Source organism: Mustelus asterias, chromosome 11 (genome assembly GCF_964213995.1).
Source record: "Mustelus asterias chromosome 11, sMusAst1.hap1.1, whole genome shotgun sequence".
In the NCBI taxonomy this organism is placed as follows: Eukaryota; Metazoa; Chordata; class Chondrichthyes; order Carcharhiniformes; family Triakidae; genus Mustelus; species Mustelus asterias.
This window is the reverse complement of record NC_135811.1, coordinates 101,843,629-101,870,153: the sequence shown is the minus strand read 5'-3', so window position 1 is coordinate 101,870,153 and position 26,525 is coordinate 101,843,629. Positions and strand designations below refer to the sequence as shown.

The window sequence follows — 26,525 nt, the reverse complement described above, 5'->3', positions numbered from 1 at the left end:
GGCGGACACGCTGGGATCGTTTAAGACTTACCTAGATAGCCACATGAACAGACTGGGAATAGAGGGATACAAAAGAATGGTCTAGTTGGGCACGTGAGCGGCGCAGGCTTGGAGGGCCGAAGGGCCTGTTCCTGTGCTGTATTGTTCTTTGTACTCCGGTTTCCTCCCACAGTCCGAAAGGCGTGCTGGTTAGGTGCATTGGCCATGCTAAATTCTCCCTCAGTGTAACCGAACAGGGGTGACAAGGGATTTTCACAGTAACTTCATTGCAGTGTTAATGTAAGCCTACTTGTGACACTAATAAATAAACTCTTTAAAAAAAAACCCACCAGGTTCCGCTTTAATGCTGAGAAGGACAAAACAGCTTAGTTATAATAATCTAATTTAAAGGCTTTCAGAATTAAGAAACCACATTGCTTCCTCCTCACTCCTTTCTCCTCCATCACCCTTGTCAAAAAAATCCTCACTCCCAAAACTACACCACACCCTGCCTTGGCAATGACTCCAGTTGAAAATATTGTCTTGAAGACAGCGAGGGGGGGGGGGGGGGGGGGGGGGGAAGAGAGAGAGAGAGAGAGAGAAAGAGCAGGAGGAGGAGCAGGGAGCAGATTCCTGGTGGCAGTAACTATGTCACGAACCATACAAGTCCAGCAGTTGCAGAGTTCAATATAAATCCTTGTGGTTGTGGTTCATGTTCGACTCTTGCCCAAAAACCACACTCGAGGCAACTTTCATTGGCCCTCAGCTACTCCACAAAATGCATTGTTTGATTTAATATTGCTCTTTTTGCACGCCCTTCTTTTAACAAATTACTACTGCTTACCAGACAGACAATGAAATAACAAACAGTATTCAAAATAACAGCGTAAATTCCTGGCATCACCAGAAACATTTTTTTTTCCTGTATCACTGGCTCTTCCTGTCACATGCAGGAATACTCAGACTCCCATTGTAACACCAATTCGACCCCCGCTAGTGACACGACTACTTGCTTTGAGAACAAAGAGGATTCGGCTCAACAAGTCACTTTTAATTTACACAAATTAACTCAGCATACTCTCTAATCCTTTCTCCCTGTAGTAACATAATTTCTAACTGTTTAAGAGCACCAGGAATATTGTGCAGGGTCTCACACAACTTTAAAGGCACAGCCTCCACTGCTAGCGATGTAGGATTCAGATAGAATTCAAATCACTGTCGCTTTACTTTTCCAAGAGCAAAAACATCAAAGCCCCCCAACTGTTACAATTTTACAACCCTTTTATTTAAAAATTTGCATGATTGGACTCTACCTATATTAGTGGTGGCACAGCATTAGCACTGCTGTCTCACAGCGCCAGGGACCCAGGTTCAACTCCCGGCTTGGGTCACTGTCTGTGTGGAGTCTGCACCTTCTCCCCGTGTCTGCATGGGTTTCCTCCGGGTGCTTCAGCTTCCTCCTACAGTCTGAAAGTTTACTGGTTAGGTGCATTGGCCATGCTAAATTCTCCCTCGGTGTACCCAAACAGGCACCAGTGTGTGGTGACCAGGGGATTTTCACAGTAACTTCATTGCAGTGTCAGTGCAAGTCTACTTGTGACAATAATAAGTGAGCTTTAAACTTTAAAGCATGCCCATTTCTCAGTATACCACAACACATGAGAGACGGGAGCCTTCTCAACATCAAATGTTTTGCAATTTGCATGATGATTATTTTTCTTATATAGCTCTTGCTATCTGTTTGGGAATGCATTTATCTTCGTTTTATGAACAAAACATTAACTACAAGATTTCAAGAGGCCTAAAAGACTAGCAAAACACGGACAAGGTGTTAAGTGGATGGAATTGCCGACGTGTACTTATTTGAAGGTCTGGTGGTGGCAAACCTTGGGTCTCCTAAACAACTGACTACATTGTATAACCAAACCAACCAAAGATAACCACCCAGCTCTTGAATGTTCATACTGTACCAATATAGATTAAAGCTACCTTTATTGTCCTGTTAAAAACTGCCTCAACATTAGTATAAAGTCATGGACTCCCTGTCTCACAGCCCAAAAGTTACACTAATAATTCCATAGCAGTAAATGCAGATAACCTAAAACCATCAACAGCATAAAGCAACATTATTGTATGGAGGATACCACCATTCCATTTCATAATCACAATTATTCAGATGCTTACCAAACAACCTCACTTCCTTCGCTGCGCAATGGTTACATTTAAGCAAGTTTTTTCTTTAATAATTACAATTAAAGAACTTGGTAACATATAAATAGCAATTATAGTATTAAAGTGGTATAGGAGGCTTCTATGAAGCCAGCTCAAAGTCTTGTTTGAAGCCATGATCCCAAACTCAGATGGAATTTTGTTTCCCCCCCCCCCCCCACAAATCCTACCATTAAAATAGTCAGTGTAACTTCAAAACAACTGAAGACAAGGAAGTATTTCTTAAATACTTAATTCCAAAATTCACAGCATCACAGGTCAAGGGACAGGAAATATTTGTTTAATACACACAATCACCTGACATGATGCAAGGCACAAAAATGTTAAAAATTAAAAAGGCTGTTCACTTTTTAAAAGGTTGGGAAAAATTAAAAAGGATGTGCGGCACGGTAGCACAGTGGTTAGCACTGCTGCTTCACAGCTCCAGGGACCTGGGTTCGATTCCCGGCTTGGGTCACTGTCTGTGTGGAGTTTGTACATTCTCCCTGTGTCTGCGTGGGTTTCCTCCGGGTGCTCCGGTTTCCTCCCAGTCCAAAGATGTGCGGGCTAGGTTGATCGGCCATTCTAAATTGCCCCTTAGTGTCCCAGCATGCATAGGTTAGGGGGATTAGTGGGTAAATATGTAGGATAGGGTCTGGGTGGGATTGTGATTGGTGCAGACTCGATGGGCCGAATGGCCTCTTTCTGCACTGTAGGATTCTATGATTCTATGCCTGATTTTTCTTTTAAATTAAAAGAATGGTCATTATTTTTTTTTAATCCAAAAAGTGAACAGGATGATCAGGTAAAATTTGGAAAAGGATGTCGACTTAACAGAAAAAAATTAAAAGGATGTTAACTTGTAAAAAAAAGAAAAGCAGATCAGGATTCTTTTCCTCATGTCCACTGGACATAAAATAAACAAGGATGTTCGATTTTCAGAATTTTTTTTTAAACGTTGCTCACTTTTTAAAAGAAAAAAGTAAACAGGAAAATCAAGAAGGATTTTCACATCTTGACAAAAAGGACATAAAACAAGCAGACATAACACGGTGGATGGGGGGGGGGGGGGGGGGGTGTGTTCAAAGCATTTTGATCAGCTGTTGCACATGGCACACAAAGGAATACACAGTCCCTGGCTTCAGAAGAGGAAATGCAAAGGGAATTTAATAAAGCAATTTTTATGGCAGCGGGGTTTGAAAGGTGGGACAAAAGGTGTTATTTTTTGGGGATGGGGCGAGGGAGGGGGACCAAGTTTGTTATGAGGTGAGGGGAAGTGACGGGGGGGGGGGGGGGGGGAGCAAGGTTGGATTGAGGGGGTGGGGGCAGGGAGCAATGCGCTGGGAGACACTCACGAGGAGGGGGAAGAGCTGGGTGAAGGGGGGGGGGGTAGAGAGAAGCAAGGGGGAAAGCTGGGGAGTGCCAGGAGGGTGGGTCAGAGAGGGGGAGTGGATGCTGGGGGTGGGTTGGTGAGTGCCAGCAGAGGAATTGGTGGGTGCCGGGGATGGGGGGGGCGGGTGCTGGGGGGGGCGGGTGCTGGGGGGAGGCGGGTGCTGGGGGGGGCGAGTGCTGGGGGGGGGCGAGGGGGGCGGGTGCCGGGGGGGGGCGAGGGGGGCGGGTGCCGGGGGGGGGCGAGGGGGGCGGGTGCCGGGGGGGGGCGAGGGGGGCGGGTGCCGGGGGGGGACGAGGGGGGCGGGTGCCGGGGGGGGACGAGGGGGGCGGGTGCCGGGGGGGACGAGGGGGGCGGGTGCCGGGGGGGACGAGGGGGGCGGGTGCCGGGGGGGACGAGGGGGGCGGGTGCCGGGGGGGACGAGGGGGGCGGGTGCCGGGGGGGGACGAGGGGGGCGGGTGCCGGGGGGGGCGGGTGCCGGGGGGGACGAGGGGGGCGGGTGCCGGGGGGGACGAGGGGGGCGGGTGCCGGGGGGGACGAGGGGGGCGGGTGCCGGGGGGACGAGGGGGGCGGGTGCCGGGGGGGACGAGGGGGGCGGGTGCCGGGGGGGACGAGGGGGGCGGGTGCCGGGGGGGACGAGGGGGGCGGGTGCCGGGGGGGACGAGGGGGGCGGGTGCCGGGGGGGACGAGGGGGGCGGGTGCCGGGGGGACGAGGGGGGCGGGTGCTGGGGGGGGACGAGGGGGGCGGGTGCTGGGGGCGGACGAGGGGGGTGGGTGCTGGGGGGGGACGAGGGGGGTGGGTGCTGGGGGGGGACGAGGGGGGTGGGTGCTGGGGGGGGACGAGGGGGGTGGGTGCTGGGGGGGGACGAGGGGGGTGGGTGCTGGGGGGGACGAGGGGGGTGGGTGCTGGGGGGGGACGAGGGGGGTGGGTGCTGGGGGGGGACGAGGGGGGTGGGTGCTGGGGGGGACGAGGGGGGTGGGTGCTGGGGGGGGACGAGGGGGGTGGGTGCTGGGGGGGGACGAGGGGGGTGGGTGCTGGGGGGGGACGAGGGGGGTGGGTGCTGGGGGGGGACGAGGGGGGTGGGTGCTGGGGGGGGACGAGGGGGGTGGGTGCTGGGGGGGGACGAGGGGGGTGGGTGCTGGGGGGGGACGAGGGGGGTGGGTGCTGGGGGGGGACGAGGGGGGTGGGTGCTGGGGGGGGACGAGGGGGGTGGGTGCTGGGGGGGGACGAGGGGGGTGGGTGCTGGGGGGGGACGAGGGGGGTGGGTGCTGGGGGGGGACGAGGGGGGTGGGTGCTGGGGGGGGACGAGGGGGGTGGGTGCTGGGGGGGGACGAGGGGGGTGGGTGCTGGGGGGGGACGAGGGGGGTGGGTGCTGGGGGGGGACGAGGGGGGTGGGTGCTGGGGGGGGACGAGGGGGGTGGGTGCTGGGGGGGGACGAGGGGGGTGGGTGCTGGGGGGGGACGAGGGGGGTGGGTGCTGGGGGGGGACGAGGGGGGTGGGTGCTGGGGGGGGACGAGGGGGGTGGGTGCTGGGGGAGGGGGGGCCTAGCCGGGCCAGGGGCAGCGTTGAAGCCTGGACTCCGAGCCTCCCTAGCAACCAGGGGCTGTGGGGGGGGGGCGGGGGGGGGAGTGACTCACCTCGAACCTGCTCTTGGTGACTCCATTCATCCTGCGGCGGGGCTGCGGCCCGGGGCCCGGCCTGTGCGTGTCCCGGGGGATCTCTCTCTCTCTCTCGCTCCCTTTTCCTTCCCCTCAACTTTTCAACAAAAACATTAAAACAAAAACAGACAGGACACTCCACCCACCCGCCAACATCCTGCCCGCCGATTGGACCGGCCCCGCTCACCGCTCCGCAATGACTACCGGCCCTGACCCACCCCGGGCAGCCGGTTAACCTCCCCCCTCCCCCGGCTCCTCCCTCACTCGCTCCCCCCGCTCCGCCCAAACCGCTTCATTAAAATCCCGCCGCCGGCCTTCTCTCTCCCGCTTCCGCCTCAGGCCCCCCAGCTGACCACCTCCTCCAATCCGCGCCGCTTTTACTGCCAGGTGCCGGGGGGGCGGGGCCTGCCTCCTTACGTCATTTTTGCGGGAAAAACAAGCATGGACTCAGCCCCGCCCCCCTTTGCCCCAATACTGACAATAACAAACCCCCCAAACACTCTCACTGTCCCCCCAATACTGACAATAACAAACCCCCCAAACACACTCACTGTCCCCCCAATACTGACAATAACAAACCCCCCAAACACACTCACTGTCCCCTCAATACTGACAATAACAAACCCCCCAAACACTCTCACTGTCCCCCCAATACTGACAATAACAAACCCCCCAAACACACTCACTGTCCCCCCAATACTGACAATAACAAACCCCCCAAACACTCTCACTGTCCCCCCAATACTGACAATAACAAACCCCCCAAACACCCTCACTGTCCCCCCAATACTGACAATAACAAACCCCCCAAACACTCTCACTGCCCCCCCAATACTGACAATAACAAACCCCCCAAACACTCTCACTGTCCCCCAATACTGGCAATAACAAACCCCCCAAACACCCTCACTGTCCCCCCCAATACTGACAATAACAAACCCCCCAAACACTCTCACTGTCCCCCCCAATACTGACAATAACAAACCCCCAAACACTCTCACTGTCCCCCCAATACTGACAATAACAAACCCCCAAACACTCTCACTGTCCCCCCAATACTGACAATAACAAACCCCCCAAACACTCTCACTGTCCCCCAATACTGGCAATAACAAACCCCCCAAACACCCTCACTGTCCCCCCCAATACTGACAATAACAAACCCCCCAAACACTCTCACTGTCCCCCCCAATACTGACAATAACAAACTCCCAAACACTCTCACTGTCCCCCCAATACTGACAATAACAAACCCCCCAAACACTCTCACTGTCCCCCCAATACTGACAATAACAAACCCCCCAAACACTCTCACTGTCCCCCCCAATACTGACAATAACAAACCCCCCAAACACTCTCACTGTCCCCCCAATACTGACAATAACAAACCCCCCAAACACCCTCACTGTCCCCCCAATACTGACAATAACAAACCCCCCAAACACTCTCACTGTCCCCCCAATACTGACAATAACAAACCCCCCAAACACCCTCACTGTCCCCCCAATACTGACAATAACGAACCCCCAAACACTCTCACTGTCCCCCCAATACTGACAACAACAAATCCAAAAACACTCTCAATGCTTTTGATTTGATTTATTATTGTCACATGTATTAACATTGTGAAAAGTATTGTTTCTTGTGTGCTATAAGACAAAGCATACCTTTCATAGAGAAGGAAATGAGAGAGTGCAGAATGTGGTGTTGCAGTCATAGCCAGGGTGTAGAGAAAGATCAGCTTAAAATAAGGTAAGTCCATTCAAAAGTCTGACAGCAGCAGGGAAGCTGTTCCTGAGTCGATGCTCCCCCAATACTAACAATTCCAAATGTCTAAAATAATCTCAATGCTCCCCCAATACTGACAATTCCAAATCCACACACTCTCAATGCTCCCCCAATACTGACAATTACCCAGGCTCTGTTTTTGTTTAATTTTTCTCATTATTTAATCTTTCATGGGATGTTGGTGTCAGTCTGAGGCCAGAATTTGTTGCCCTTCATACAGGAGCCAGAGTAAGCCATTCAACCTCTTGAGCCAGTTCTGTCTTTCAGTTAGGTCATGGCTGATCATCTACCTCAATGCCAGTTTCCCACATTATCCCCATATCCCTTGACGTCTGTCCTGAATACACTCAATGTCTGAGCCTCCACACCTGATAGGTATAAGGAATTCCAAAGATTCCCATCGCTGAGTGGAGAAATTCTTCCTCATTTAATGGCTTGCCTCTTATTCCTAGACGATGTCTCCTGGTTCGAGACTCCTCAGCCAGGGGAAACATCTTTTCTAAAGCCACTCTGTCCAGCCTCTTAAGACTTTTGTAATTTTCAATGAGGTATTAACATATGGAATAGCAGCAGGAGACGACCATTTGGCCCTTCAAGCCTGCTCCGCCATTCAGTAAGTTCAGGGCTGATCTGTTTGTCTTTCAAGTTCCACATTCCCATCTACCCCGATAACCTTTGATTCCTTTGCCCAACAAGAATCTATCTACCTCTGTTATAAAAATATTCAACAACCCCATTCTACTGACTTCTGAGGCAGTGTGTTCCAAAGTCGCACAACACAGGGAACAATTTTCTCCTCATCTCTGTCCCGCAAAGCAAAGCCCTAATATTAAAACAGTGCCTTGGTTCTGGAGTCACCTACAAAGGAAACATCCTTTCCTTGTCCACCTTGTAAAGACAACTCAGGAATTTATAGACTTCAATCAAGTCCACCCTCATTCTTCTAAACTCCAATGGAAACAAGTGCAATCTGTCTAACCTTTCCTCACAGGACAACCAGCTTATTCCAGTTATCAGTCGAGTAAACCTCCTCTTAACCACCTCCAACATATTGATCTCTCTCGCTCAACCTTTCCACACCTGAAGGTGCATGGGTGAGATTTTTGTCTGTTTCTGTAGCTAATTATTCCTGGAGATGGTTGCTAATCTTTTACCAGGGGCTTATACCTTGAAGGGCACTGCACCACATCAAGTATAGCCGTGCACGCACATACACAATTTCTAAGGAGCAATTTAGCATGGCCAATCCATCTAACCTGCACGTATTTGGATTGTGGGAGGAAACTGGAGCACCCAGAGGAAACCCATGCAGATAAAGTATAAAGTAAAGTTTATTTGTTAGTCACAAGTAGGCTTACATTCACACTGCAATGAAGTTACTGTGAAAATCCCCGAGTCACCACACTCTGGCGCCTGTACTCCCAGGACAATGAGGGAAAATTTTGCGTGGCCAATTCACCTAACTTGCACATCTTTGGATTATGGGAGGAAGTCGGAGCACCCGGAGGAAACTCACACAGACATGGGCAGGATGTGCAATCTCCACCCAAGGCTGGAATTGAAGCCGGGCTCCTGGCGCAGAGAGGCAGCAGTGCTAACCACTGTGCCACGCCCAACATATTTATATCCTTCCTTAAATAAGGAGACCACAACTGCACACAGTATTCGGGATGTGGTCTCATCAATGCCCTGTATTACTGAAGAATGATGTGGAGAAGAATGATGGGGAGCACTTCAGCAGTCACGGGCATTCAGCCTTGGATCTTCAGGTAAGCGTTCTCCAAGGCGGCCTTCACGACACACGACAGCGCAGAGTCACTGAGCAGAAACTGATAGCCAAGTTCCACACATATGAGGACGGCCTAAACCGGGATGTTGGATTTATGTCACATTATCAGTAACCCCCACAGCTTGCCTCCTGGGCTTGCAGAATCTCACTAGCTGTTCTGTCTGGAGACAATACACATCTCTTTAACCTGTGTTTAATGCTCCCTCCACCCACATTGTCTGTACCTTTAAGACCTGGCTGGCTTTAGGGATTCGCATTCTAATCAGTATTCTGTAACTTGATGTTGTGTCTCTGTGCACTGTTTGAGAGCACATTTCCACTCCATCTGACGAAGGAGCAGCGCTCCGAAAGCTTATGGTATTTGCTACCAAATAAACCTGTTGGACTTTAACCTGGTATTGTGAGACTTCTTACTGAAGAATAGCATTCTTACTTTTACATTCAATTTCCTCTTGTAATAAAGGATAGCATTTCATTAGCCATCTTGGTTATGTGCTGTATACTCACTTTGTGGGACTCCTGATGAAAAGCATGAACAGAAAATAGTCAAGTGCTGGAAATGGACATGCCGGTCAGTGTCTGTGAAGAGAAAAGACGAGTAGCCAGTCAGCAGGGATCTTCTTCTTAGGCAGTCCCTTGGAATCGAGAAAGATTTGCTTTCATGCTAACGATCAGTTCTCAGGTGACTGAGGAGCCCAAGCACGACCTACCGTCTCTGTCACAGGTGGGACAGACGGTGGTTGGAGGAGCAGGTGGGTGGGGTGCCCGGGTTGCCACATGTTCCATTCGCTCTCGACGCCTGGTTTCAGCTTGCTCTCAGCGATGAAATTCGAGGTGTTCAGTTCCTTCCAAAATGCTTTTCCTCCACTTTGGGCGGGTCTTAGGCCAGAGATTTCCAGGTGTCGGTGGGGATGTTGCACTTTTTCCGAGGTGGTTTAGAGGATGTCATTGAATGACAACCTGCAGCAGGAACCCTGTCTAATGTTACCCCTCCGTGACCGAGGGCTGCTGTTGTGCACTGAAGCATTCCCACTGCTAACTGATCTGAAATCAGCTTCTTCAACACAGAGCGATAGTCTGTGATTCACAGTCACTTTTCTGTAATTCTTAATGCTTCACTGATGGCATGTTTACCCATTAGGTCAGTGGAGCTGTTCAGGCCTGTCCTTTGGCAGGTTTTCCAAACTCTAGTACTTTACTGAAAGGTCTGGAAGTCACTTTCCTTTGAACTGAAAGAAGAAAACAAATTCCAGTGAAAATAAACTTATAATTGTGTAAAACAGCCCTGAACTGTGGCTGCACCACAGCCTGTATCATCCCTTCTCCTTTAGCATTGCTGAAGGAAGGAGCTTTAATTTTTGCCAGGGTAACTCATGTTCATAGAAACCCTACAGTGCAGAAGGGGGCCATTCGGCCCATCGAGTTTGCACCGACAACAATCCCACCCAGGCCCTATCCCCCTAACCCCACACATTTACCCCACTAATCCCTCTAACCTACACATCCCAGGACACTAAAGGGCAATTTAGCATGGCCAATCAACCTAACCCACACATCTTTGGGAGGAAACCCATCCAGACGCGGGGAGAGCGTGCGAACTCCACACAGCGTGGAGTTTGTTACATTTTCATTAAAGTGAAAGCATTCGCAGTTTCCTAGTTGCATTTAGGGGCACGGGTTTTACGATATGGCCGGCACAGTGGCATTGCTGCCTCACAGCGACTGGGACCTGGATTCAATTCCAGCCTTGGGTGTGTGTGTGTGTGTGTGTGGAGTTTGCGCATTCTCCCTGTGGGTTTCCTCAAGGTGCTCCGGTTTCCTCCCACACTCCAAAGACGTGCGGGTTAGGTTGATTTGCCATGATAAATTAGTGTCAGGGGGATTAACAGGGAATATAGTGGGGTTATAGAGATCAGGCCTGGGTGGGATTATTGTCGGTGCAAGCTCAATGGGCTGAATGGCATCCTTCTGCACTGTAGATTCTATGATTCTACGATATTTGTGCTATCGCCCACTGCCTATCGTACTTTGAAAGTTGGTATTACTACTGACAAAAAAAGAAAGCAGGGTAATAAGAAGATGTTACTTTCATTTGTTGTAATGTTTCTTCACTCTCTTTGACAGAGCGAGCCTTTGGTTTCCTGAGCCAGAAGTTGCCATGGTTCACAAGACCACTCTATAGTGAATAAAGTCTGTGATGACATTCAGTGTCCCTCAATAGCCACACCGCTCCCAATCTCTGCAATCCACTGGCCTTACAACCCTCTGAGAATTCTACACTGCTCCAGATCTGGCCTCTTGAGAATCCTCCACACGTCTGTCATCCCAGTATTAGCAGCTTTGCTTTCTGCCATTTAGGCCCCAGGCTCTGGAATTCCCTCCCTAAACCCACTGTCTCGCCTCCTTTAAGACACTGCTTGAAACTTACCTCTTTGATCAAGCTTCTGGTTATCTGTGTTAATGTCTCTTGCTTTGGCTGTTTCAATGTTTGTCTGGTTACACTCCTGGGAAATGTCTTGAAACGTTTTGCTGTGTTAAAGTTGTCACTGTTAATCTCATGCTTTTTGGTCCTGCTGTCATTGTTTAATCTTTGTTCAGCTATATCATTCAGCATGAACTATCTCTCATTGTCCTTTCCAACCTGTCCTCAACTTTTGACATGGTTGCCCATGCTGTCCTCTACCTATGTTTCCCCATTGTTGTTCTGCTAGATGGGAAAGCATTTGGATCTATTACCAGATGATCACCTCCAATATTTCTTTTCCCACCTCCGCACAGTTATCTCTGATGTCCACCAAGGATCTATCCTTAGCTCCTTCCTATTTCTCATTACGTGCTGCTCCTTAGTGATTATAGAATCATAGATTCCCTACAGTGCAGGAGGACGACATTCAGGTCTGCACCGACCACAATCCCACCCAGGCCCTATCCCCATAACCCCATGCATTTATCCTCGCTAGTCCCCCTGACACTAAGGGGCAATTTAACATGGCCAATCTACCTAACCTGCACATCTTTGCAGTGCAGGAGGCGGCCATTCAGCCCATCGAGTCTGCACTGACCACAATCCCTCCCAGGCCCTATTCCCGACACTCCACATATTTACCTTGCTAATCCCCTGACACTAGGGACAATTTAGCATATCCGATCAATCTAACCCATATGTCTTTGGACTGTGGAAGGAAACCGGAGCACCCGGAGGAAACCCACGCAGACACGGGGAGAACGTGCAAACTCCACACAGACAGTGACCCAAGGCAGGAATCGAATCAGAGTCCCTGGCGCTGTGAGGCAGCAGTGCTAACCACTGTGCCACCGTGCCGCCCCAGCATGATATCATCCAAAATAATGGAGCAGGTTTTCATTGTGCGCTGGCAATAACTTCATCACTGTCTCTCTAAAATCACCTCTAATTAAATATTGTGAAGACTGCAACCATTGCCTTCAGCCCCACCACAAACTCTGTTCCTCAACTTAACAACTTCATCTTTCTCTCTTCTTCCTTTCCTTTGCTTAAACTAGGCTTTTCTCAATTTTGGGATTTGACACCAAGGTGAACTTCCAAACACCTATCTGTACCATCACAAAGACCGTCTATTTCTACCTTCTTCACAGTTCCTGACTTTGCCCTGCCTCAGCTTTCCTGTTGTTAAAATTCCCATCCGTACTTTGTTCCCTCCAGACATGGCTATTCCAGAGCACTCCTCACCAGTCTTCCACTTTGAACACTCACTGACCTTAATGTCATCCAAACTTCTGCCACCCATATCCCGACTCGCACTAAGTCACACCCACCCATAACGCCTTTGCTGACTCAACTACATTGCCTCCCAGTTAAGCAACATCTCGATTTTAAAATTCTCATCTTTGCTTAAAACTCCACCACAGCCTCACCCTCCCTATTCATGTCATCCCCTCCAGACCTACAACGTTCTAAAATTTCTGCATTTTTCCAATTCTGGCCTCTGAGCATCTGCAATTTTCATTGCTCCCTTAGGAACTGTGCTTTTGTCCAAGTCCTGAGCCCTGGAATTGCACCCCCCCCCCCCCTCCAGAAATCTCTATGTTTGTTGACCTCTCAACAGGGGGCGGCACGGTGGCACAGTTGTTAGCACTGCTGCCTCACAGCGCCAGGGACCCAGGTTCAATTCCAGCCTCGGGTCACTGTCTGTGTGGAGTTTGCACATTCTCCCCATTGTCTGCGTGGGATTCCTCCAGGTGCTCCGGTTTCCTCCCACAGTCCAAAGACGTGTGGTTTAGGTTGCTCAGATGTGTTAAATTGTCCCTAGTGTCAAGGGATTAAGAGGGTAAATATGTGGGGTGTTGGGAATAGGGCCTGGGAGGTATTGTGGTCGGTGCAGACTCAATGAGCTGAATGGCCTCCTTCTGCACTGTAGGGATTCAATGATTCTATGAAGATGTTCCTTAAAACCTACCTCTTTGACCAAACTTTTGGGCATATTGCCTTGCATTTACTTGTGTGTCATATTGTATTTGATAATATTCCTATGAAGTACCTGGTTTTACTCTGTTAAAGGTGCAATACAAATATAATTCACTGTTGTAGAAATATGGCTTAATTATTTTAATACTTCAACAGCACCTTCCAAACCTGTGACCCCTATCACTAAGGAGGACCAAGGGCGGCAGAGACATGGGAACACCACCACCTGAAAAGTCCTCTCCAAGCTACACACCTTTATGACTTGGAACTATATCGCTGATTCCTTCACTGTTGCTGGTTCAAAATCCTGGAAGTCCCTTCCTAACAGCACTGTGGGTGCTCCTATACCACATGGACTGCAGCGGTTCAAAAAGGCAGCTCACCACCATCTCCTCAATGGCAATAAGGGACAGCGAACAAAGTCTGATTTAGCCGGTGATACCCACATCCTGTAAAAAAAGTTTTAAAAATATTGCCAATGAGAATTTTAAATATAAAGTTTTGTTATTTAAGGCAACACATAAAAGTTTTTTTTTCTGAAGGCACATGTGAGAGGAGCAAAGAGGAACTTCAAGACCACATAAGATACTATCTCCCTGCTCAGAAACCAAATCTTTTAAGTCTGACAGGGTTTCAGGAAATTGTGTGGGTGGGTAAAAGTCTGTCACTCGCAGTTTGTCGGAGCTAAAAAGATATTCAGACACAGCGTTCATGAGTGATGGATATTTTATTGCCTTCTTATCGATAAGGAGAGAACTGAAGGAATTCCTCAGGCTTCTTCAGTCTGCCCTGCCCAATTGTGTACAGTCAGCTTTTTTCAGAGGCCACAACTTCAAGTAAAGATAATTGTTTCTAGTCATGCACACCGGTAAATTATTTGCATACGATTCAAGGAAGTAGGGCTGAGACAATAGCTGTTTAATCGTGTAATGTTATAATCTTTAGTGGTAGATGGATGGAATATCTGTTCAGGCAATGGTCATTTAATCATGTCTTAATCACAGTTTCAGTGCTGTTAGCAAGGACATTTAGCTGTGTCCTGTTGATAGATTATAGTGAAACATCCCCTTTGTCTGCGCTGACTATTTCATGTATATGCAGAGACAGCCAGTCTACAGTGAGGGTGCTACTAATTTTCCTAGCCCCCTGCCCGACCCCCTGCTGAGCTCCGTTCTCCTCGCCCACAAGTTCTCGGATGAAAATAAGATAATGTGGATTAGATACAACTTTAAAACTTGTGCTTCATTGAAAATTAACCATCAGAACAGTTCAAAGAGCGGAAACACAATCAGCAGGATCGTGCATCCTTCACCTGGTTAGCACTGGTATGTTCACCGCGGAAGGTTTGAAATAGAGTGTTGAGGGGTTTAGGAAAGATGGAAGAATCACTTTTGGCTGATAATTGTGCTTAGTGAAGAGCTGGGAGATTATACAAATCTGATTGCTGTGATCAGGTTGAGCTAATACAAAATTATAAGTAAAGTTTATTTATTAGTCACGAGTAAGGCTGACATTAACACTGCAATGAAGTTACTGCGAAAATCGCTTAATCGCCACATTCCGGCGCCTGTTCGGGTACACGGAGGGAGAATTTAGCATGGCCAATGCACCCTAACCAGCACGTCTTTCAGACTGTGGGAGGAAACCAGAGCACCCGGAGGAAACCCACGCAGACACGGGGAGAATATGCAGACTTCGCACAGACAGTGACCCAAGCCGGGAATCGAACCCGGGTCCCTGGCACTGTGAGGCAGCAGTGCTAACCACTGTGCAGCCGTGCCACCTCCAACCAGCAAACAGGACACCACAAGATGTCAAACTCCTTCAGTTTCAAGTCCTCAGTGACCTACATTCACTGTGCAACATGAAACTGAACTCCATAAACAAAGAACTTCGCTGTTTAGCCTGAGCCTGCACCAAAGTATCATCCTGGATTCAGTGGTAGCCTTTAGGTTAGGAGTTTGTGTGTTCAAGCCTCACTCGACACGGTGGGCGGCACGGCGGCACAGTGGTTAGCACCACTGCCTCACAGCACCAGGGACCTAGGTTCGATTCCTGGCTTGGGTCACTGTCTGCGTGGAGTTTGCATGTTCTCCCCGTGTCTGTGTGGGTTTCCTCCGGGTGTCCGGTTTCCTCCCACAATCCAAAGATGTGCAGGTTAGGGGCATTGGCCATGCTAAATTCTCCCTCAGTGTACCCGAACAGGCGCCGGAGTGTGGCAACTAATGGATTTTCACAGTAACTTAATTGCAAGGTGAATGTAAACCTACTTGTGACACTAATAAATAAACTTTAAACTTTTACTTTTCACTCCTGAGACATAACATGCAATATTTCACCAGAGTGTTGTTCTGTCAGTTGTAGAATCGTAGAATCCTACACTGCAGAAGGAGGCCATTCGGCTCATCAAGCCTGCATCGACAGCAATCCCACCCAGGTCCTATCCCCGTAACCTCACATATTTACACTGCTAGTCCTCTTGACGCTATGGATCAACTTAGCATGGCCAATCAACCTAACCTGCACACCTTTGGACTGTGGGAAGAAACTGGAGCACCCGGAGGAATCCCACGCAGACATGGGGAGAATGTGCAAACTCCACACAGTCACCCACTGCAGGAATTGAATCCGGGTCCCTGGCGCTGTGAGGCAGCAGTGCTAACCAATGTGCCACCGTGCTCATCTTTTAGATGAGACGTTAAACTGAGGCCCTCTTTCTCCTTCTCAGCCTGTTGTAAAAGGTCCCATGGCATCATCTGAAGTTCCCTCAATATTTATCTCTCAATGAATCATAAAGAAATGATCTGATCGTTACCTAGTTGTTATTTGTGGGAGCTTGCTATTCCTTTCCCACGCTACCGGAGTGACTATACTTTAGAAAGTACATAACTGCCCGAGATCAGGAAAGGCGCTTTATAAATAAAACTTCTCTCTTTTGGAGTTAGCCGATTTAAGTACAGCTGGCTGATAACTCACGGCAAAAGTCGCCATAATATTTCCTGAGAGGAGGAGAAAGAACTGAGTCATGTCTTGATCACCATTCAAGAAGTTTTGATCATAGTATAAACTCTGTGTGGGTAAAGAATCTGGATTAGCCGCAATACTCTCAAACCTCCAATCCCCAGCAATACACTGTTGTTAATCTAGACTATTAAACCAGAAGCCCAGCTAATGACCTGGAAATCAGGGTTCGAATCCTGTCATGGCAGATGATGGATAAAAGCAAATTACTGCAGATGCTGGAATCTGAAACCAAAAGAGAAAAGTGCTGGAAAGTCTGGCAGCATCTGTAAGGAGAGAAAAGAGCTGACGTTTCGAGTCCAGACGACCCTTTGTCAAAGATGATGAAATTTGAATTGAATTTTAAAAATCCCGAATTAAGAATCTACTGATGACCATGAAGCCATTGCCGATTGTTGTAAAAACCATCTCGGTTCACTGCTGTCCTTTAGGGGAGGAAATCTGCTGTCCTTACCTGGTCTGGTCTACATGTGACTCCAGACCCACAGCAATGTGGTTGACTCTCAACCGCCCTCCAAGGGCAACTATGGATGGGCAATAAATGCTGGCCAGCCAGTGATGCCAATGTCCCATGGATGAATTTTTAAAAACTGTCAGTTCTAACTTCATCCCGCCACATATTTTAAACAATGTTTCTGCTGCCGGTAAGTGATTGACAGAGTGCTCATTACTCAATCTCTCCTCTTCCTCATTTATATGCAATCCTTTGGTGACACCATCTGCAGGCAAGCTTCCATGCATATCCTAATGGCACACAGCATAAACTCTTTACCCAACCATCTCTGTGCTGTCAAACTGCCAACATATTTTTTGGATGAATCATAATTTCCCTCAAATGAACACTGACGACAAAAGCACCTGTTTTGTTTTGGCACGGTCATGGACTCTGCTCCTTTGCCAGTGACTTTATTCCTTTCTGTGTTTCCAAACTGGAAAATCTCAGCGGGTCTGGCAGCATCTGTAAGGAGAGAAAAGAGCTGACGTTTCGAGTCCAGACGACCCTTTGTCAAAGATGATGAAGTTGAGCAATACACTGTTGTTAACCTAGACTATTAAACCAGAAACCCAGCTAATGACCTGGAAATCAGGGTTCGAATCCTGTCATGGCAGATGGTGGATAAAAGCAAATGACTGCAGATGCTGGAATCTGAAACCAAAAGAGAAAAATGCTGGAAAATCTCAGCGGATCTGACAGCATCTGTAAGGAGAGAAAAGTTTGCTCAGTTTGGAAGACACTATGTGCAAACCTGGCACCCCGTTCAAAACACAGCTGATGTTGGAATCCTATAGCCGATCCATCACCAAAACCATCAGTTCTTGATGGACAGAATTACCAGTCTGGACCTCTGGCTTACTCCAAGGTGCCCAAAATCTTTAATCACACTTCTGTCATCTCCAGGTTCAATTCTTGTTTCACAGCTCGGCATGACTCCTGCTCTGACCAAGACCGCAAGAAACTACAAGAGGTTGTGAATGAAGCCCAGTCCATCACGCAAACCAGCCTCCCATCCATTGAGACTGTCTACACTTACCGCTGCCTCGGAAAATCAGCCAGCGTAATTAAGGTCCCCATGCACCCCGGACATACTCTCTTCCATCTTCTTCCGATAGGAAAAAGATATAAAAAATTTGAGGTCACTTCCCAACCAACTCAAGAACAGCTTCTTCCCTGCTGCCATCAGACGTTTTGAGTGGACTTACCTCGCATTAAGTTGATCTTTCTCGAAACCCTAGCTATGACTGTAACACTACAGTCTGCACTCTCTCCTTTCTTTCTCTATGAACGGTATGCTTTGTCTGTATAGCGTACAAGAAACAATACTTTTCACTGTATCCCAATACATGTGACAATAATAAATCAAATCAAAATCCATTGTTTCCTTTGCCGTCACCCTGCAAAATCTCATCTTGCCCAAATGTTTAAAGTTTGTTTATTAGTGTCACAAGTAGGCTTACATTAACACTGCAATGAAGTTACTGTGAAAATCCCCTAGTCGCCACACTCCGGTGCCTGTCCGGGTACACTGAGGGAGAATTTAGCACGGCCAACGCACCTAACCAGCATGTCTTTTGGACTGTGGGAAGAAACCGGAGCACCCAGAGGAAACCCACGCAGACATGGGGAGAACATGCAGACTCCGCACAGACAGTGACCCAAGCCGGGAATCGAACCTGCGTTCACTGGCGCTGTGAGGCAGCAGTGCTAACCACTGTGCCGTCCCTTCAAATGCAGCCCTCTATATTCAGTCATTCATCACGGCGATCTTGTTCATCAACTTCAAGCTCCACACAAGAATCCTCCTGCCTCACTTCATCTAACCCATCAGCACAATCTTGCAATCTGTTCTCTTTCCTGTATTTATGCAGCTTCACACCTGAAGAGCAGTTTGACAGGAACAGTTGAGCAAGAAGCAGACTGTATCTTGTACCTGCTCTCTCCATAATACATTGAGCCAAGCCGCTCCTTCAAAACGGCACTTCTAGTAATTTGAATTGTTGCTTCATAAGCTGATAATGTATTCTTACGCAGAGAGTGTTGTAACCAAGCAGGGCTGTCTGTGTGTGGAACGTGCCAGGAACCACCTGGTGTCTCTTCAGGGAGCAAAGTGCCAGATCTGCCCAGTGTTGATCACAACATTTTGTTAGCAATGATTAGACAACGTGGCACATTTACAAATTGCTGTATCACTGCTGCAACTCGGTGTCGAATAGTAACCTTTAGGAATTATTCTTCTAGCTGCACTGACTCTTGACAAAGAGATTCCAAACGAAGCCAAACTTAAAAGTCAACTGAAGAGCTGATGAACAACTTTACAGCATGTCATATCTTTATAAAATATTTGTTTTTATTCTTTTCATACAGAGAAAGTATCAAACAGGAATGTATACATGAGATTTCTTCCTCTCCTGTTTTCCAGAGTTGTGTATTTTAGAAACATAGAAACTAGAAGCAGGAATAGGCCATTGGGCCCTTCGAGCCTGCTCCGCCATTCACTTTGATCGCGGCTGATCATCAAATTCAATCATCGATCCCCCCTTCCCCCCATATCCCTTGATCCCTTTAGCCCCAAGAGCTATATCTAATTTCTTCTTGAAATCAGACAACGTCTTGGCCTCAGCTACTTTCTGTGGTAGTGAATTCCACAGATTCACCACCCCCTCTGGGTGAAGAAATTTCTCCTCACCTCAGTCCTAAAAGATCTTATCCTCAAACTATGACCCCGAGTTCTGGACTCCCCCACCATTGGAAACATTCTTTCTGAATCTACCTGTCTAACCCTGTTCGAATTTTATAAGTTTCTATGAGATTCTTCTCACTCTTCTAAACTCCAGTGAATATAATCGACTTAGTCTCTTCTCACATGACAAACCTGCCGTCCCAGGAATCAGCCTGGGTAAACCTTCGCTGTATTCCCTCTATAGCAAGAGCATCCTTCCTCAGATAAGGAAACCAAAACTGCACACAATACTCCACGTGTGCCCTCACCAATCCCCTACACAATTGCAGCAAAACATCCCTATCCCCATACTCAAATCCTCTCGCTATGAAGGCCAACATACCATTTGCCTTCTTTACTGCCTGCTTTACCTGCGTGCTTACTTTCAGTGACTGATGCAGGAGGACTCCAAGGTCTCGTTGAGTATACACCTCTCTCAATCTACACCCATTCAAGTAATAATCTGTCTCCCTATTATTGCTACCAAAATGGATGATCTCACATTTATCCACATGATACTGCACCTGCCATGCAGATGCCCACACATTCAGCCTGTCCAAATCACGCTGAAGCATCTCTGCATCCTCCTCACAGCTCACCCTCCCACCCAACTTTGAATCATCTGCAAATTTGGCGATAACACATTTAGTTCCCTCATCCAAATCATTAGTCTATAATGTGAACAGCTGGGGTCCCAGCACAGATCCCTGCGGAACCCCACTCGTCACTGACTGCCAATCAGAAAAAGACCCACTTATTTACAGTGTGAGTGGGTCCATGTTACTTAGGATTGTCATCATAGTAGCCATTTGCTCGGACACTTTTAATCTTAAGTCTGAACTCTATCTTTCCCTTGTTTTTCTAAATGCAAACTTATGTTATTAAAAGTTGCATAAATCCGATAGCTGATTTGCCCTGGCAGGTGGCTGCATATTAGTTAAGGATATGTAGAACTGTCATATGTAGAACCCACACGTGGGTTTCCTCCGGGTGCTCCGGTTTCCTCCCACAGTCCAAAGATGTGCAGGTTAGGTTGATTGGCCAGGTTAAAATTGCCCCTGAGATGCATAGGTTAGAGGGATTAGCGGGTAAATATGTGGGGGTAGGGCCTGGGTGGGATTGTGGTCGGTGCAGACTCGATGGGCCGAATGGCCTCCTTCTGCACTGTAGGGTTTCTATGATTTCTATGAAATAGGTGCATACCTATCGGCTGCCTTTAGTCTCTGATGCTCTTGTCACCATCCTTCTCGATGGCAGCGAGACATGGGTCACCTACCAAAGGCACACCCAGGAGAAACTGGAGGACTTCTACCATTGCTGTCTCCATGGGATACTCAAAGTCAAGTGGGAAAGCACGCAAACAAACTCCAGTATCCTAACCGAAGCCATTCCTCCGCACAGGATCATACAACATCTACTCCTCGGCTCTGTACACTGGATCCACATGTCAAATAACCCACTTCCAAAGCAGATCCCATTTTCACAACATAACAATGGCACCCCTGCTCTGAAGAAAAAGACACTCTGAAGGCTTCACTCTGAAAGGGGCAAATTGGGAGGAACTTTCCACCAACCATGCCATGTGGTAATGCTTCGGCTACTGCACAATTAGAAACTGGCAGGATAAACTCTGCTGCGGAGAAGTGACGACAGTGGAATGAGAGAGAGCAGAATCCTGGCTCAAGAATCCCCTGCCTCAGGGTAACTCTTGTCTTCCCTGCGCAAAGGTCGGGCCTGCGGCTCCGGGCCGGGCCTGCGGAATCACACAAGGACACACGAATCATAAAGCCCTGGCAGACATCATTTTGCCTTATTTTGAGGCACTGATGATGGCAATGATTGGCTAAACAAATAGGTGCATGCCTATTGGCTGCACCAATAGGTGTGGACCTGTTGGCTGCACAGATAAATTAAGCACAGTTAATTTTGCAAACATGCTGGTTAGGTGCATTGGCCATGCTAAATTCTCCCTCAATGTACCTGTACAGGCGCCGGAGTGCGGCGACTTGGGGATTTTCACAGTAACTTCATTGCAGTGTTAATGTAAGCCTACTTCTGACACTAATAGATAAACTTTAAAACTTAAAATGGCCAAAAATGACAAAGGAGGAGCAGGCTCGAAGGGCCGAATGGCCTACTTCTATGGTCACAATGGAAGAACATGATTGATGCTTTAAAACAAGTGAGACAAATTCTTCTAATTTTGGGGAGGCGGTGGTGTGATGGTATTGTCATTGGATCAGTAATCCAGAGACCCAGGGTAATGCGCTGGGGACCTGGGTTTAAATCCCACCACGGCAGATGGTGAAATCAGAATTCAATAAAAATCTGGAATTAAAAGTTTAATGATGATGGTGAAACCACTGTCGCAAAAACCCATCTGGTTCACTAATGTCCTTACCTGGTCTGGCCTACATGCGACTTCAGATCCACAGCAATGTGGTTGATTCTTAACTGCCCTCAGAGATGGGCAATAAATGTCGGCCCAGCCAGCGATGTCCACGGCCCATGAACAAATAAAATAAAGTAAAAGATTTTTCATTCGGTTATTCATGACACACAAACAAAACTGCATCACCAGAATTTGCATCTTCTAAACCTGCCAATTCCTTCTGTTAGAAACATAGAAACTAGCAGCAGAAGTAGGCCATTCGGCCCTTCGAGCCTGCTCCTCCATTCACTATGATCATGGGTGATCATCAAATCATCGTATCCCTTGATTCCTTTAGCGCCAAGAGCTATATCTAATTTCTTCTTGAAATTAGATAACGTTTTGGCCTCAACTACTTTCTGTGGTAGTGAATTCCACACGTTCACCGCCCTCTGGATAGAAACAATTCCATACCCCTCTTCTATGAATGCAACATCCAACGCACCCCCACCCAATCTCCCGAGGATTCCAATTCATGCTGATCTGAGATACATGTGATCAGATCAGTTTTGCATATTTATAGGTGCAATCATCTTCTCTCACTCTGTCCCCAAAATAAATCCATCCATTCCACATTAAGCAAATTTGCTACACTAGATTGTAACTGACAAAGAGGATTCTTGGCTCCCCAGTGGTAAGTTAGCAATGGCAGCAAGTCATGTAGGTTTGATGGCACCAGACCCAGTGCTAAGCTAACTGATATCAACTGTGGCATGAACATTCTAACTTCTTAATCCCAATTCCCTGCTTGTTCTCCAAATCTTATAATACATTTATTGCCTAAAGAGTTATCATCTCCCTGTGGAACACCTCAGTTAACTTTGCAACTGGTGTTTTCTGGACTATTGCACTTGCAATCCTTTATGAAGAAATATTTCCTCAATTCATTGCTCATCAGTTTAGCTTGAGTTGTAAGATTATCATAGAATCCCTACAGTACAGAAACAGGCTATACAGCCCATCGAGTCTGTACTGACTCTCCAAAAGAGCATCTTACCCGGGCCCGGTCCTCATAACCCCACGTATTTACCCCACTAATCCCCCTAACCTACACATCTTGAAACACTAAGGGACAATTTAGCGTGGCCAATCCACCTAACCTGCACATCTTTGGAATGTGGGAGGAAACCGGAGCACCCGGAGGAAACCCACGCAGACACGGGGAGAACGTGCAAACTCCACACAGTTTCCCGAGGCCGGAATTGAACCCAGGTCCTTGGCGCTGTAAGGCAGCAGTGCTAACCACTGTGCCACCCATATTACGTCTCCTTGTTTTGGATTCGCATACTAGACGGTCATGTTCTATACACCACATCGCTGTTATAAACACCTTAATTGGACTCTGGTCATCTCTAGGACATATCATTCAAGTTTATTTATGAGCCATTGATCTATGGGAAGCTAAAAGTTAAGCAGCTATCAACTAATGGAGCCCTACCCTTAGACTACCGATAATATTTGTTTAATTAATGTTATTGGATTGGTTTAACATGGAAGAACTAAATAAACAAAATGTAGCTTCATATATTAAACTCTAGACATGCCAAAGTAATTCCAATACATTTCATACATCAGTTATGCCTGTCACTGTTAATCATGCAAATATTAATGGGTGCATGGTCTATAACTTGGATTCCAAAAATTAAATGGGACTTGGGCTAGAGACTCACATTAATCATATATTGCAATAAGAAAAAACATGTCTAAATTCCTCTAGTTTGGATGAATCATTACCAATTACTCAACAAATGCTGCAGTTCCACAAACACTTTCTCCTAGAATTTATTCTTCAGGTGATTGATCAGAAATATGAAGAAAAGTGTCCAAGAATGGCACAGATTTTGCAGTGTTTAGACTGAATACCCACAGTATTTACAGGATGCAACCGCGGTGAGAATGAGTTATTATACCTACTAAGGAAGAGTCTGCATTGTTATGCCTTTTATGTGCTCAGCATATCCCAAAGCAGAGACATGGCTGAGAATCATAGAATAGAATCCCTACAGTGCAAAAGGAGGCCATTTGCCCCATCGAGTCTGCACCGACATCCCACCCAGGCCCTATTCCCATAACCCCAAATATTTACCCTGCTAATCCCCTAATACTAGGGTCAATTTATCATGGCCAATCAACCTAACCCGCACATCTTTGGAGTGTGGGAGGAAACTGGAGCACCCGGAGGAAACTCACGCAGACATGGGGAGGATGTGCAAACTTCACAGTTACCCGTGGCTGGAATTGAACCCGGGTCCCTGGCGCTGTGAGGCAGCAGTGCTAACCACTGTGCCACCATGTCACTCCCTCTCCGAGGGGAGAGTTGGATTGGCAACTCAACATTCCGGGGTATAGGATCTTTAGGCGAGACAGAGGAGTGTAAAAACTGGAGGTGGTGTTGCGTTATTAATTAAGGGGTCAATTACTGCAGCAAGGAGAGAAGATATCTTGGACGGCGTCAGGGACCTGGGTTCAATTCCGGCCACGGATAACTGTGAAGTTTGCACATCCTCCCCGTGTCTGCGTGGGTTTCCTCCTCAATTCACTGAGGAGTTTAAAAATAATCGGATATTTATACTCGGGGATTTCAACTTCCCAACATAAATTGAGATAGTTATAGTGTAAAGGGCTTCGAGGGGGGTAGATTTCTTTAAATTCATCCAGGGGAGTTTTTGTTTTGATATGTAGAAGGCCCAAAAAGCGATGGAGCGGTGCTGATCTGATTTTGGAGAATGAAGCTGGATAAATGTTCAATGTGGCAGTGGGTGAGAATTTTAGTGAGAGCAACCACAACATGGTACGGTTCAGGTTTGTTGCAGACAAGGAAAAATATGGCCTGCAAAGATGGTTTCGGATTGGGGGAAGGCAGATTTTAGTCAAATAAGGCAGGATCTGGCCTGACTGGGAACAGCTCCTTGCGGGAAAGTCTACAGCAGAGCAGTGGGGGGCATTCCAAAAGCAAATGGGGAGAATACAGGTCCAACATGTTCCCCATAGGGGAAAATGTAGGAGCAATTAATTCAGGGAACTCTGGATGTCTAGGACAATTCAGAGTTGGATAAGGAAGAAGAGAAAGGCTTTTAGCAAGTCCAAAGGGAGCAATTCAATTGCGGCCCTAGAGGAATATAGGAAGTGCAAGAGGGAACTTAAGAAAGCAATTAGAAAAGCAAAAAGGGGCATGAATAAAGACTTGTGAATAATTTTATGGAGAATCCCAAGATACTCTATAAATACATTAAGGGGAAGTGGTTAACCAGGGAAAGAATAGGGCCCATGAGAGACCAAGGGGGCAATGTTGTGTGAAGACATAGGATAGTGGAAGCATGTTAAATTAATACTTCTCATCAGTCTTCACTCGGCAGAAGGAGAACCTAGGTACAGAATTGAGGGTAAGGCACTGGAAGGACCTTGAGCAGTTTGACATAAGAAATGGAGGCTTTGATGGGCTTAAAAATAGACCTTAAAATAAATAGACCCTAAAAATAGACCTTAAAAACAGACCCAAGGCCTGGATGAATTACATCCCAGGCGTCTGTGGGAGGCGAGGCAAGAAAATGGGGGTTCTGACATTTTTAATTCCTCTCTGGCCACCGGGTAAGTGCCCCAGTCCAATGCCGGCATCTCCTGGTGAGTGCCAGAGGACTGGAGGACGGCTAATGTGGTTCCACTTTTCAAGAAGAGTGATAGAGATGAACCAGGGAATTACAGACCGGTGAGTCTCACGTCAGTTGTAGGGAAACTGTTGGAGAAAATTCTGAAGCAGAGAATTAATCTCCACTTGAAAAAGTTTGGGTTCTTTCTGGAGTGGTCAGCATGGCTTGGTCAGAGGGAGGTCATGCCCAACATATTTGATAGAATTTTTCGACAGTGTGTGGTTAAGGGAAGTGCAGTTGATGTGGTTTATATGGATTTTAGCAAAGCCTTTAACAAGGTCCCACACGGGAGACTGATCGAGAAGTTTGAAGCAAATGGAATTCAAGGAAACTTGGCAAGATGGATCTGCAACTGGCTTAGTAATAGGACACAAAGGGTAGTGGTGGAGGCTGTTTGAGTGACTGGAGGTGAGTGTCCAGTGGCATACTACAAGGTTCAGTGTTGTGTTCCTTATTGCTTTGTTTTATATATAGATGAGTTTGTGGGGGGAATGATAAGCAAGTTTGCAGGTGACACCAAGATTGGTAGGGTGGTTAATAGTGAAGATGGTCATAGGTTACAGGAAGAAATAGATGGATTGGTCAGATGGGCAGAGCAGTGGCAGATGGTATTTAACCTTGATAAGCGTGAGGTGATGCCCTATGGAAGTAGTAACAGAACAGTATTTAATGAATGGCAGGACACTAAGAAACTCAGAGGAACAGATGGATCTTGGGATGCTTAGTCACAAGTCCCAAAAAACAGCAGAGTTGGTGAATAAGGAGTTAAGGCGGCGTATGGGACGCTTGTTTTTATCATTTGTGGCATAGAGTATAACAGCAAGGAGGTTATGTTGGAGCTGTGTATAGAATGTTGGTTTGGCCAGAGTTGTAGTGTGTGTAGTTCTGGTCACCTCACTACAGGAAGGCTGTAGGGGTGGGGTGCAGGGGGAGGGGAGGGGAGGTACAGAG

At 47.6% G+C, this 26,525-nt stretch overlaps 1 protein-coding gene across 1 annotated transcript in view; it reads right to left on the bottom strand.

Annotated features, from left to right (window-relative positions):
• Nucleotides 1-5,376, bottom strand: part of LOC144500743 (F-box/LRR-repeat protein 20-like) — a 147,333-nt gene extending 141,957 nt beyond the window's left edge. The window contains 1 exon segment of the mRNA XM_078224137.1: nucleotides 5,216-5,376. Within this exon segment, the coding sequence (XP_078080263.1) occupies nucleotides 5,216-5,245 (30 nt within the window). The 5' untranslated portion in view covers nucleotides 5,246-5,376.
• Nucleotides 5,377-26,525: the final 21,149 nt, after the last annotated feature.